Source organism: Penicillium mononematosum (assembly GCF_028829835.1).
Source record: "Penicillium mononematosum strain IBT 11891 chromosome Unknown utg000005l:1.0-9366267.0:1.0-9372171.0, whole genome shotgun sequence".
Taxonomy (NCBI): Eukaryota; Fungi; Ascomycota; class Eurotiomycetes; order Eurotiales; family Aspergillaceae; genus Penicillium; species Penicillium mononematosum.
Genome location: NW_026643275.1, coordinates 1435868 through 1447496, shown reverse-complemented (window position 1 = coordinate 1447496; position 11629 = coordinate 1435868). Strand labels below are relative to the sequence as shown.

The window sequence follows — 11629 nt, the reverse complement described above, 5'->3', positions numbered from 1 at the left end:
TCTAATATTATAATATTTACATACGTACTCTTTTACTTTGCCTCCTTTTACTTCAACTTTCCCTTCCATCTCTCACCCTCCAGCGCACTTGGATTTATTGATAAGGCATCAAAGATGCACAATTTCTTACTTTTCCCACCTTACATTCTTCCTAGTCGGATAATAATCTGGTTTGAGTCCCTTTCCCAAATTGCCGAGTTATTCTCGAATCGCTAACCCTACAATTTTGAGGCAGAAAATGGACAGCTATACGGAAAACAGCAGAATCACCCGGCAAGGTCGCCACACTATGTGATTGCCGGCCAAATTGCGGAAAGAATATCAGACCTCCGAGATGAGGCCAATCGCCGGCAGCGCATGTCACACAGTGATCAACGAAGCCCCGAACCGTTCAATCCGTTCGACGTACTTTGCACCTTGATCGATCGCGAAATTTTCTCAATTGGGCGAATGATTCGGCATGTGGATGGCGAAGCTGTCCAGTACGTTCTGACAGTACTCTTTCGGATTCTGATGCTCTTCCATTGAGTACTATTTCTACCATCCCTTGGACTGCATCTTCCTACATCACTTCGATATCACCAATACAACAAGGGGTCAACCTCGAAGAAGTTTCTGACCCACACGACTACTCCAATAACAAGATTCCCACTCTCCAATTTTCAAAACTCCTCCAACCTCCACCAATTGAGAGCCTTTCAACTGAGATGGTCTTACCGATGTTTCCTCAACTTCCACTTCCTTTTACCACCTCTACTCTACTCAGTCTCCCCCGCCGCCTCCCATTCCTCTGAGTCCGGCCAAGAGCAAGTCTGTCCAGGTGTTGCGCAGCGATTCCTACAACGGTGCTCCCGCGGAAGAACCCACTACTCCTACCGATGGTTCTTCCGTAGAGAAGGAGGCCTTAGTCTCATTGGAACCCAAGTCCACAGCAGTAAGCACCAGCGAAAGTGACACGCATCCCTTGCAGGACACCGCCCTGCACCTTGAAGAGATTCTCGATGGAAATTCCCAGCTCGCGGTTGTGCTTGACTGTACAGATGAGATGGATCGAGACCTCCAGCAGCAAATTGGCAATCGATGACACCAGGGTATTTTGTCGCTTCAGTGATGACCTCACGAGAGATGTTCTCCTCGACACTGTTATTTACTACTTCCTGAGGGAGATTGCTGTATTCAGGGACCACAAGCAACCAGGGCCTACGATGATATTCACGGTTCGCCCGCCGTAGCCATCGCGCGGCTGTCCACCACGGAATAGGAAATGGTCTCCTGAAGGTGCAGCAGTGATTGTTTCTTGCACTGGCTCGGACGGAAAGACGAACCGTGAAGTCTTCCCACTGCTGGCATTCCGTGCCACTGAGGCTTGAAAGCCCACAATTCCTTGTGTTCCTTTGTTTTGTTCTTGAATTGGTCTTTGTGGTGTGGGATATCTACAACCCGATGTTATTTCACAGCTCCCTCGAAGTCGGGCATGAAGGCTCCAGTTCTACGAAGTTCGATCCCCAATGAAACTATCAATTTATCACATCTAACATCACTCAGTACATGGTAAGGCAGTTATAATTATACGTAGACAAAACATTGTACTCCAATACCCAGGAAAACAATCAAGAGAAAAGAAAAGTAATACAGATACAACGCTACAATCAGAAACCCAGACCAGCTGAACACAAATAAACACACAATCCAAACACATTGGCCAAAGTACATTGCGTACCAAAAGAAAAGAGGTAAAAGAAACACATATACCCTTAGCCTTAAGGGTATTTATGGTACTGATCCAAGACCAAATCAAAGCGTGATGTGGTGGATCTCACACCATTTCTTCTTGCAAGTAGCATTTCCAAAATGATAAGATCCCCCATGCGCCCAGATATGTTCAGCAACCTTCTTCCACGAAACTTTGGGTGGCTCACTCATGCTCATGCTGGCATTGGCCAGCGAGCTGTAATTGTCGGGGGTTTCGGCGTGAATGTTGACGGCCTGGCGAAGGAGTCGAATCTATTGAAAGGATCACGTTAGTCTAGACAATCTCAGTAAACAAAGAAGTATTTCTCAACTCACATCCTTCTCTAGCCATCTGGGCTTCCGCACCCGCTGATCTTTCGACTTGGTGAGGGTACGGTATCGGCCTCGCAGTGTAGACTCCGCCTCCTTGAACCCACCCACACGCTTGATATCCTTGTACGATAGACCGCGGCGCTTGCAGTCAATGAGGAATGCGTCCCGATTGTCACTGTAGTGCACACTTGATCCAATACTGCCTTGTTCTTCTCCGCTGTGCTGCGGGGATCGTCCCTCTTCGTTGCTTGAGGAGGAGAAGGATGGACTGAGGCTGCTTGCGGGTTTCTGGTCCAGGGAGGCAAAGTCTGTGTCGTGTGCGTTTGGAACGTACATTGGTTGCATGGTGGGTTGGTACTGAGGTGGTTCAATTGAGGCAACGAAGGTTCCCGGAGTTGGCAAAGGGGAAAAGTGGCTCATGGGCCCGGTTAGGCCTGCATCAATAGTCGCAGGTCCAAAGGGGGGGAATGGGGAGTCCATGAGTCGGTTTGTAGTCTTGGGTCTCACGTTCGTTGCAGTCGCTTGCCAAAGTGTATGCATTCGAGACGGGCCAAGGTGCGCTGTAACCGTTATTGTGCCAGCTGCTCTCTGGTACGTCAGTGGGGTCACGAGTAGGATACCAGATATCAGTCGTGTTGGCTGGTTGGCTGGCGCCCCATTGGATAACCTGGCCAAATACCCCAGACTTTGCATGTGCAGCGGCGAAGGGTGGCGTGAGATATGTGTTGTGTGGGTGAGGGCCGAGGTGTGTGTTCATAGGGTAGTTGGCGATGTTCGGGTTTGGGATTGGGTTTGGCACATTGAATTGAGTGCTGGAGGAGGCCTGCCCGTCCCGTGAGACATTTGGTACTTCAAAGGATGAAAGAGAAGAAGTCTCCTCGGTGCCCGAAAGGAAGGAATTGCTAGCTGTCGCGAACATGTTGCTCAGTGGTGTTGGATGAACAAGCCCAGCATGCTTTTCCACACTCCGAGAGGTGAAAGGCTCCTCGAAGTGCTCAAGCGACTCAATATCAGATTCACAATAAGTGCTTCCGCTGCTTGAAAGAGTACTGTTGAGGTCAAGCCGTACCGTTAATGGAGACATGCTCTGCGAATACGCAGCCGCGCGAGCGTCTTCCACCTGGAGATGCATGTAATGTCCCCGGTCATCCATGAGATGCATGGGTTGCCCCAGCAAACGGTTCTGGTTCATCATGGTTGTCGCAAGTTTTCGAGGATGTTGTGTTTGAGTCTTTGGGGAAGGGTGATGCGGCAAGTGGAAGTCCAGCTGGGAATCTGAGGTGGAGGGGCAGAAGAGTGAATACCAGTCGGTGTGGGAAGCGAAGAGCTGTCTATCAAAATTGTCTGAGATCCCCAGAAATCCCGACGCGTAGGCGGTTATAAGATCACGCGACGCATCAGTGTAGTCCTTGGGATGTGCCATCCATGGCTTCGGCACCCCAGGAATAGCCAGCACGTCCGCCATATCCAACTCATAAGCAGAGAAAAAATATTAAAAATATTAAAAATTATATCCACCAGTGATAGACGGGATATTGTCTTCCACGCTTCACCGCAATTGCTGGCGAGTGTTGTACGCGGGTTGTCGCTGGGTGTGGACGACCGCTATCCCGGAGATTTCCTCTTTTGTCGACCAGTGCACACCGGATATAATGTGGAGAATTCGAGGAGAGCTGCAGGACTGACCGTTATGAGAGGTTAGCGCTTTGTTATATATGGAGAGGTTTCACTAGAACAGTCCGGAGTGGTTGGGCATCACTTACCGTGTGTATATGATAGCACGAAGTTGATTACCAGAAGGCGACTGTGCCAATGAAGTACAGTGCAAAATTCTCTTTGAATAACTGTAGTAGGTAGACAATCCCTAAATGACTCTCGAGCAGCAGCTATTCTTCCAAATAGCACTGTTGTGTGGCTTTGGGGAGATCGGTTTTGGTGGGGATTGGGCTGTAAGTCGAGCCGTTGAACGCAATGCGGTCTCAGATCTGTCCGCAATTGAACCGTTAAGAGAAAGGAGGTGAAGCTCTAGATCGCTGTCGGGTTGATATTCCAGGTTGCTGGTTGCTAAGACGGAGAGATTGTTTGAGAGACAGTGTAAAAGTTGGAACTCGAGGATACAGGATGGAATGGCATCAAGTTTATATCAATGGAGCAGAAGGCACAGGCTAGGGAGAGCTATCATCCGGGTCCTTTAATAGACACCATAAATTAATCGAACCAGACATGAACCATGTCTATCATTCCAGCTCATTCCAGCTCATTTCAACCTCTCGGCCCGTTTAATCTCAATCGAGGCCCGTGCCATTGCTAGATGGGCAAGAAGGATCTCGGCCTGTTCTGGGCGTCTAGAAAAAAAAGGGAGAAACAAAGAGAAATATAGACATGGGTTGGTACTCAAGGGTTTCTGAACCCTAGCCAGGTCAGAAATCCAAGGTCTGGAACTGGACCCCGGTACGTCCATTACCCACTTACCGAGCGTTTCAGATCTTTTCCCTATTGTCTAGCGTTATGTCTTAATTTAGCCTCGATCCTGTGGGAGGCGAATGTATGTCTAGGAGAGATGTGAAACGGGAACGAATAGTGGACGGGTTGTATTCTCGACGGCTTCCTGAAGAAGATCTTCGCTCCCGGCCGTTAAGCCCAAGCCAATATATCTCCGTCCAATGTTTGTTTTTTCGTCCTCTGTATCTACATTTTATCTCATCCTAAGGGCTGGGTGAATTGGCCCCGGAACGGCCTCCCCGTTGGCAACGGTCCCAGCATAGGATGCCGCGGACACCGCTGATCTCCACTACGTACAACCCCTAACTAGGGCTATGCATCCGTCTGCAGGTCTACCTGGTCAACAAACTCTCTAAAGCTCCATTACTTGGCAGTGGCTCGGGCAGGTTTGGAATGTTCCATCCTGAGCGGGTAGCCGCAGAGAGCCTCTGGGGAAGGCTAAGTGGCATCCGGGCCAGTCACAGCAACGGGCCTGATCCAACCTGCTTGAGAAAAAGCAAAGTGAACAGGATAGCGGTAGAATAAATTCCCTAGTTGGAGGCTGGTTGGAGAGGATTTGCCGGCAGGCGTGACCTATCTAGTCCTTTGAGGCTCTAGCGTCCAACACAGGAGTTCGTTGAGCCAACATGAGTTCATCAAGGGCCCTATGAGATTAAGTGTTGCAGATTGACAAGGTTCTAACCAGGAGACTTTCTGTTTGGTTAATTAATAGAGTAAAATTATGTTCGGATGGATTGAATGACCATAATAAAATAAGCGAATAACGTCCACAACTGCCGAGAGAAACATAAATAAACGTAAACGTAACCTTAGCAAAAACCTCCGGGCCCCCTTTCCCCGGATCTCCACCGCCCTAGAAATGGGCTTATTCAAAAGAAGCTTCTTTAACGACCGCTGGGGTGGCCTAGGTGGCGTTGAAACCGGAAAGATCGAAAGCGAGCCTGCAGCAGCACGAACGCACAAAGGTTCCGTCCGATCTCCTCAGAAGGGGAGAACCTCAACTCCTGATCCTGTGGGTACACCCCGAGGAAATTTCCTTTCTTTGAGGCAACGTTCTGTTGGTGTTACATGTTTACAGAGTTGCCGCGCTAGTTGCCCTCTCGACCGCTAGGCTTGATGTTCCGCATATGCAGATCACATTTGTGGATCTTATTATTTATTATTCTATGGATACCATTACCCGATAATTTATCCTGTATGTCAGGCAGCAAGTAGTAGAATCTGAAACAAATCTGGGGAATAAGATGAAAACAGACAGGAATGTTGATACGAACAGTGGACCTAGGGATGATCAGTGGAGAACCAAAACAAGCTGGAAAAAGGACCTGTCAAAAAAAGCAAAAAGAGGTTGGTGTTGTCTAATTTGAAAGGAGTCTCTCGGCAGCCTGTTGGTTGTCTTTTGGTGGTTGATTGGTTGAATTAGGGCTCGGGGATCCCGGATACCGGGGTTGTGGGTAGGTACTTTAGTGTGTGCTTTAGCGTAGTCTATCTCTTATTTCTGGCAAATGTGAGTAGACCAAAGTAAGCTGGCTTGTATGGCTAAAAACAGAAATACAACAGCGGATAGTTTTCAAGTGGAGACATAGAAGCTAGGGAATCTTCACTGCCCACAATTGGGGACTCAACTCCTTCCTAATAGAGACTTTACTTGTCGCAGACTAGGATTCTGGGTTTATAGATGAGACATAAGACTTGATTCAGAGGTGGGAGGAACATCCAGCCTACTATATTCCAGCTCATGACTTGCTGGCATGTAGCTATGCACTGTGGCGGTTACTGCGCTAGCAACTCCCAGTTAAAAGGACATATTGTGACACAATGTCAGTTTCTGTTTCACAAATTTTATATCCCACCGAAGGTTTCGGGAGATATGCGGGATTTTTACAGCCGGAGATTTCAAATTATCGCGCCTAGGGCCTGTAATAGTTCGTCTAGTCCTCCATGGGGTGTCGGGGAGATGTTATTCTAGGATCAGACCTTGGGCGGTGCATAGGGTTACTAGTTTCTCACACTCTGAATCGATGAAAGGATTGCTTTACAATTAACATTGACAAGGAGCGTAAATTATTAACCCATTCCCACGTCTTAATAGAGTGCAAGCAGGGGAAAATACCACACGAAGGTATCGGCAATGAAATAACATAATATCTACTACTGAGCCAAGTACCCCTTAGAGGTCCTTGAGAGCACACTCGCTGGTAGAGAAGGAGTCAGTCATCACCATCCCCGGCGCAGAGGCCAGACGTTTGAACTCCCCGTCGCGTTCCCGCTTCCGTCGGTCAGCTGCGTCCCGGGATGTCAAGCGGTCAACAAGGAGTAGGGTCAATGAAACAAGTCTATGGATAAGCTACAGAATGGCCAGTTCGCAGTCTCACAGTCGAAGCGTGCAATCTCGTCGGGGAGGTGAAAGAGTGTAATACAGAGTAGGCATCTAGAAAATGCTGGTGGAAGGCAATTGACGTTGGGACGACAGAGGGAGCAATAAGGACTAGGGTGCAAACTACATTATTTTGGTTTTCATAGATCAATAGAGACTGAAATGAGAAATGCAGATAAGCTAGTCACAATTCTAAATATATAAAGACATGAGATTTAGCTAGCTGGACATATATCCAGAAGCTGGTGGATGTTAAACACAGTAGTCTCTCCCTTCATTATCTACAGAATTTTTATCTACAGAATACAACAGTAAGCAGTTGGGGAATTGTACACAGATGTGTCACCTACGTGCAGACATAGATGGAGAATACCCTGATGTCTGCTGGTTCAGTCCTCCATCTTGTAGAGTACAATAAAAGAGAACGAGACATAAGAAGTCAACTATCACTCCTGCCTTCGACGAGGTTGCAGGATATATAACAATCAAAAATATCGCAGTGCTTCTGGAAAATTTAGCACTACCCGTGCTCTTTGGACGTCTCTCAGACCCTAGTTCGCCTGGATGGGAAGAACAGTCGAGTATTAATATCCCCGTATTGTGAAATATATAAATACAGTTCCGAAGCTAAAGTAATACGGCTGACGTCTTATAGTTCTACAAAATAATTCGTGGGCTATTGACTATTGAGACTTTTATTTTATTTTGGGACTCTCGGACGTGTTCTCCAGACCGTGGACCAAAAACTACCTAGCAAATCGTGAAATATGATTACGCAGAAAGCTCGATTGGAAACACCTTAGCGTGGAGTGGTCGACGTGGGCTTGATCCTTTCAAATGGCCTGTGTTCCTAAGCCAGAAAATGGTTATTGAAGGGAGGGATCCCGACATATATATAAAATGGATAAAAGTGTATTTACATCCTTAACTCGATACAAGGAAAAACATCGAACCGTCTCTCTGCTAACTTGCGGACTATTCGGAAGTGCCTTCTTATAGTTGTCCAATACGCCTGCGGAATAAGATTAAAGCCCGTCAAACTCAGTCAATCCATGGAGGATCGGAATACTGACGTTGTCCAAGTACTTAAGCCACTAACTTAACCAAGTCATATTGCTATTATGGGGTCCAACTGAAGGTATAGGCCCATTCAGGTTACAAGGATGGCGACGATCACACCAATAGAATACCTCAGTGAGCTACTGAAAATAGAATGGTCTTTGGCAACATTAGACTACTCGACATTATAGTTCTCGGTACGAATGCAGACGGTCATCTGGACATTGGAAGTTCGAGATATAGCCAGGAAGTTGAACCGTCTAGAGGTATGTGCATTGGGTAAGCAGAGCCCAAAAGTTTCTATTCTCCTCAATTGCACATTTTGAAGTTTAAAGCAAGGGAGAAAATGATTTCCAGGGGTCTTGGCTGGTGGGATGTAAAGTGAAAGTTTCCTAAAGTACAAAGAATAGGAGGAAACCACAGGCAAACGGAGAGATGGTGCACCCGGCCGGCTGCACCGTCTTTTAGCAATTCGAGTGACCGAATAACCATTTCTCCAATGATGATCAGCATAAGCTCCACGCGGCCATTGAAGCGGACGCCGTGGAATCCAATTCCTAGGGAATGCAAGAACCCCCTTTACCCGTCCACATCTCAACTTCAGAATGGACGCACAAGACGGCTTGCGAGAGGAGCTGACTGGCTGGAGGATGATTGAGCAAGGTGCGAAGTTCACCAATGAGGGGCCGGGTATTAGACGTTGAAGGTCAAGCGTATGCGGGCCACAAGGAGGAACCTGAGATGTAATGCCCCCAATGCGTGTAGCAAAGTCATCCTGTTTTGAAGACGGAAGCTTTGTAATAGCGTTGGTCGTGTGCAGAGCGGCAGGGCACATATAACGGTGAGGTCGCATGAGTGCCCAACGAGGTTAATTTTGGCCGGACGAGTCGACATCCCATGCACCGAAGGTGGACAGTTTCGCTTTCTAGAGGGCCCCAGCTGTCTAGAAACACCATGTGTGTTTGGCTTCATTACTGGGGTGAGTGGGCCTAGTAGCCCTGTTAATTTGCGCACTGAAGAGCTAGATATGACATTCCCCGCAAAGTATCAAGACGAGTGATTGTAATGACCGAAAATGTGTATTTGGGTATTGTGTGCTGGGGCGGGTTCCCGTTGATGCAGATTCGCCCATGACAACTGCTAGTGGTGGCAGATATGTTGGGAGTACCTAATGGGGTGTGAAATCCGTTCCAACGTTGCAGCACTTTCGATAGGCTTCGCATCACTGGAGGCGCTCTGATGGCCACAATATTTCGATAGTATTTAATCTGTAGCTCGCTCCGAGTACAACAAGGTAGTGGACCTAAGGGTAGGCAAATGGAAGTAGAAATACAGCACATAACTCGTTCATTGGGTATCAAAAGAAACAAGGAAGACTCCACGAAGACGATGCAAGGGAATCGAGTAATGACCGAGGTGAAGCTGAGCACCCGGGCTGGGGATGTAGGTACAGGTGCAACCAGGGAAGAGTTATGAAGAATCCTCGAAGCTGGAATCTGAGGAATGCGACATGGAGGAATCCCTTACCGGGACAGGGACAGGAGCACCGATGCTTTCCAATCCTCGGGACTTTTCCAGAGCACCATTGGCAGCGTCGAGCTTTGCGTTTCGAATCAACACCAGCTTCCTTCTTGAGTCGCTCATAGTTGTCGCCAGCTTCTTTAATCATTGCCTGGATCTCCACCTCACGGACTGCGATATCTGCCTTTTCCTTTCTCAATTCCTCCATGCGGCTGATCATCTGCGTTTTCGAGACTTCCATGGATGCCAGGGACGTGCGCAATCTTTCAAAACTGCTAGCCAGTCGTGGGAGAGATGTCACTTTGGGTGGAGTCTTTGGACGATCAATACCACCTGACTTGCCATGACCCATGGCAGCATGAACCTGAGCGGCTTCATAGGCAGCCTTTTCCTCCAAGTCGGAATCGTCTTCATCGGAGATACCCTCGGCAACCTCAATCAGGTCACGCATTGCTTCACGCTCCCTCCGCTTCTTCTCGCGCTCTGCCTTTCGCCCGAGCGCCATCTTGCCATCCTCCGTGAAGAACTCCTCCCCTTCAAGTAAGTCCTCATCGTCCCGAACCAGTCTTGTGTCTTCTTTGACTTCTTTCTCTCCTCGTACAACCGCATCCCAGTCATCAGTGTCGGCTGCATCCAATGAAATGAACTCATCCTCACCCGCACCATGTTCCATAGCCAGGCGTGCGCGTCGGGCCTTTTTCTCCCGGATCTCAGCTTCGCTGGGGATGTGTGACTGTCCCGAAACAGTCATAACCTCCCCGAATTTAGCCGCAACATCCACAGCCTTGCTGGTTTCATCGTCGGTAGTTGTCTTTGGTGTTGAAGGTGTAGAATCGCGAAGTTCTTTCAGATAGTCATGGTTATAGGTAGGCCGGTCTTGGTCCTGACCGAGTCGCGCAGACACTGAAGGAATTTGACCGGCGCTCCTTTCAATTGCCTTACGCCCTGAGACCGTGGCGCTTCGGTAGGACTACTTCGCTCTCTTGGTCTCCATCGGTCATTGACGTCTCGGGGCCAAAGGATAACTGCAATTTGGATTTCTGCTTGGGCTTCGAGGCAGCTGGGCGCTTAACGACTGGCTCTGAAAGTCTTCATGTTAGCATCGATCTTGGTAGGCGAATATGTAGGGTAGAAAAAAAAGTAATCTTGGCCCACATACCTGAGGCAGCGCCTCCATCCTCCTCCTCATCATCGCCACCAATCTTGCGGGGCTTTCTGCGATTGGCAAATTTAGAGCTCATATTTGCAACTACCGAGCGATCAAATAAGTCGGAAACAAAGTGATGCAAGTTGGTGGCGTGAGCGAGTGAACTTGAGAGCTGGCAGCTCTTATCGCATATCTCATATCCGGAATATCATTTCCCCGGCACAGCTTGCACCAAACTCCCAAAGCCATCGCGGTGACCTGAATCTTGCCAAACCTCAAGATACCCAACCAAATCGCCCAATATGCCTCAAGCCCAGCCTGAACTGAAGAAGGTTAGTGGACCTCTTACTACGTGCGCTCTTTTCTTGTCCCGAGATCTCAGCTGACGTCGTGTGTTTTCTGCAGTACATGGAGAAGCGGGTCTTCTGCCAACTGAACGGCAACCGCAAAGTCATTGGTATCCTTCGAGGCTACGATGTATGTCCACACCCCTCCCCTGCATTTGCTGTGTCGGGCCATATCCTCCCTCGGTGTTTACAATGGGAGGATGACGGTACCGAACGAGCGCGGAATAACTAACGATGCTTTCGCACAGGTCTTCATGAACATTGTTCTGGATGAGGCATTCGAGGAGAAGGAGGGCGGAGAGAAGGTTTCCATTGGCATGATCGTAGGTTCAATTGCTATGGACGAGTGTCAAGAACAGCGCTAACGAATACTCATTATCAGGTCATTCGCGGTAACTCAGTCGTGATGCTCGAGGCCCTTGAGCGCATTACGGATAAATAAGCCACAAATCTACACACACGATCTACGACGTTTCTTTTGACTGAAGGGGCACGCACATAGGCACCACTCCATCACCGAGTGCTGGGAAAAGATCTAATGCTACTGGGAGTTTCTGGGTCGGTTTCTCTTATGGGAACAATCAAAACCTTTTTTTCTGTTCTATTTTTTTC

General features: G+C 48.3%; 5 protein-coding genes across 5 annotated transcripts; 1 reads left to right on the top strand and 4 right to left on the bottom strand.

Annotated features, from left to right (window-relative positions):
• Positions 1 to 727: 727 nt before the first annotated feature.
• On the bottom strand, positions 728 to 1350 carry N7519_008641 (uncharacterized protein; the record flags this gene model as incomplete). The annotated part of the gene is given in 3 exon segments (XM_057295416.1): positions 728 to 872; positions 1039 to 1200; positions 1217 to 1350. The coding sequence occupies 3 exon segments, from the start codon at positions 1348 to 1350 to the stop codon at positions 728 to 730; spliced, it is 441 nt and encodes a 146-aa protein (XP_057143298.1).
• Positions 1351 to 1794: 444 nt separating this feature from the next.
• On the bottom strand, positions 1795 to 3529 carry N7519_008640 (uncharacterized protein; the record flags this gene model as incomplete). The annotated part of the gene is made up of 3 exons (XM_057295415.1): positions 1795 to 2004; positions 2068 to 2498; positions 2572 to 3529. 3 exons carry the CDS (start codon positions 3527 to 3529, stop codon positions 1795 to 1797), a joined length of 1599 nt encoding a protein of 532 aa, XP_057143297.1.
• A 3207-nt stretch (positions 3530 to 6736) lies between these two features.
• Positions 6737 to 6997, bottom strand: N7519_008639 (uncharacterized protein; the record flags this gene model as incomplete). Its single annotated transcript, XM_057295414.1, has 2 exons — positions 6737 to 6902; positions 6942 to 6997. The coding sequence occupies 2 exons, from the start codon at positions 6995 to 6997 to the stop codon at positions 6737 to 6739; spliced, it is 222 nt and encodes a 73-aa protein (XP_057143296.1).
• Positions 6998 to 9359: 2362 nt separating this feature from the next.
• Positions 9360 to 10764, bottom strand: N7519_008638 (uncharacterized protein; the record flags this gene model as incomplete). The annotated part of the gene is given in 3 exon segments (XM_057295413.1): positions 9360 to 10449; positions 10466 to 10604; positions 10683 to 10764. The coding sequence occupies 3 exon segments, from the start codon at positions 10762 to 10764 to the stop codon at positions 9360 to 9362; spliced, it is 1311 nt and encodes a 436-aa protein (XP_057143295.1).
• Positions 10765 to 10972: 208 nt separating this feature from the next.
• N7519_008637 (putative small nuclear ribonucleoprotein SmG) lies at positions 10973 to 11459 on the top strand (the record flags this gene model as incomplete). The annotated part of the gene is made up of 4 exons (XM_057295412.1): positions 10973 to 11002; positions 11076 to 11147; positions 11266 to 11340; positions 11400 to 11459. 4 exons carry the CDS (start codon positions 10973 to 10975, stop codon positions 11457 to 11459), a joined length of 237 nt encoding a protein of 78 aa, XP_057143294.1.
• Positions 11460 to 11629: the final 170 nt, after the last annotated feature.